This window comes from Myotis davidii, unplaced genomic scaffold (genome assembly GCF_000327345.1).
Source record: "Myotis davidii unplaced genomic scaffold, ASM32734v1 C63626153, whole genome shotgun sequence".
Taxonomy (NCBI): domain Eukaryota; kingdom Metazoa; phylum Chordata; class Mammalia; order Chiroptera; family Vespertilionidae; genus Myotis; species Myotis davidii.
In genome coordinates this window covers 1-1,042 of record NW_006373741.1, presented here as the reverse complement: position 1 = coordinate 1,042, position 1,042 = coordinate 1, and the positions used below count along the sequence as shown (strand labels likewise).

Genomic DNA, 1,042 nt, shown 5'->3' with positions numbered 1-1,042 from the left:
TAAACGATCATAGGCTCTTTCAAATAAGTTTGTGAAAGTCGACGAATGGCATCTGGCCAAGTTGCACTTGTCATAATCATTTGCCGATCTGGGCGCACATCTAATAAAATCTTCATTATCTGAGGTTGAAATCCCATATCTAGCATCTTATCAGCTTCATCTAAGACTAAGTAGGTTATGCTTCTAAGGTTGACAAAATTATTCATTTGCAGATCATGCAGTCGCCCAGGAGTTGCAATAATGATGTCTATGTCTTTGGCAACGTCTTTTATTTGTTGTTGTCTACTTCCACCGCCGTATATACAAATACTTTTAAGATTTTTATATGCATACTTAGAACATTCATTTCGTACCTGGAGAGCTAATTCTCTAGTCGGTGTAAGGACTAGCATGCCGGGACCGTTCCTCTGTTCTCTGGGTGTTGGTTGAGAATTGATGTGAATAAGCCCAGGCAATAAATAAGACAAAGTTTTGCCTGTTCCCGTCTGGGAGACTCCTACAAGATCTATCCCTTGTAGAACAATCGGCCACACCTGTGATTGAATTGGCGTTGGCTTTTGAAACCCTGCTTTTTGAATGTATTTCATTAATTCAGGATAATTCTGGAAAGCGTCCTCAAATTTAATAGTTGGGTTGGGGATAGACCGTTTTTCACCATCTTTCAAATCATCACAAATTATATTGAAATGTTCCTTCCTCCAAAGGTCTGCCTGCATTTGAGACAGAGAACTTGTTGCTTTGGATTCTATGTAAAAGTCTTTTTTAATTGGTGCTAAGCCTTCCCATCTTCTTGTTTCCCAGTCTGTCGCTCTTGCCTTAATTCGATCCCAGTCTATGAATGGTCGAACTTCTCTAACAGTGTTAACTGTGGTTAAGTCTCTTGCAACAGCTGGTTGGGTTGCAGCATTATTAACAGTGCATTCTGAATATTGGTAGTTGCTTCCTTGTCTTTCAACAATAGTCTCTATAACTGCTTTGGCCTTTGCTTGCATTTCCTTGCTGCCAAAAATGTTTACGTCTGCTTCGGAATCACCCTGTACCG

At 40.1% G+C, this 1,042-nt stretch overlaps 1 protein-coding gene across 1 annotated transcript; it reads right to left on the bottom strand.

Moving 5' to 3' along the window:
• Nucleotides 1–5: 5 nt before the first annotated feature.
• Nucleotides 6–1,034, bottom strand: LOC102758524 (probable ATP-dependent RNA helicase DDX53; the record flags this gene model as incomplete). Its single annotated transcript, XM_006777713.1, has 1 exon — nt 6–1,034. A coding segment is annotated over one exon (1,029 nt), but the record flags the coding sequence as incomplete, so codon positions are not given.
• Nucleotides 1,035–1,042: the final 8 nt, after the last annotated feature.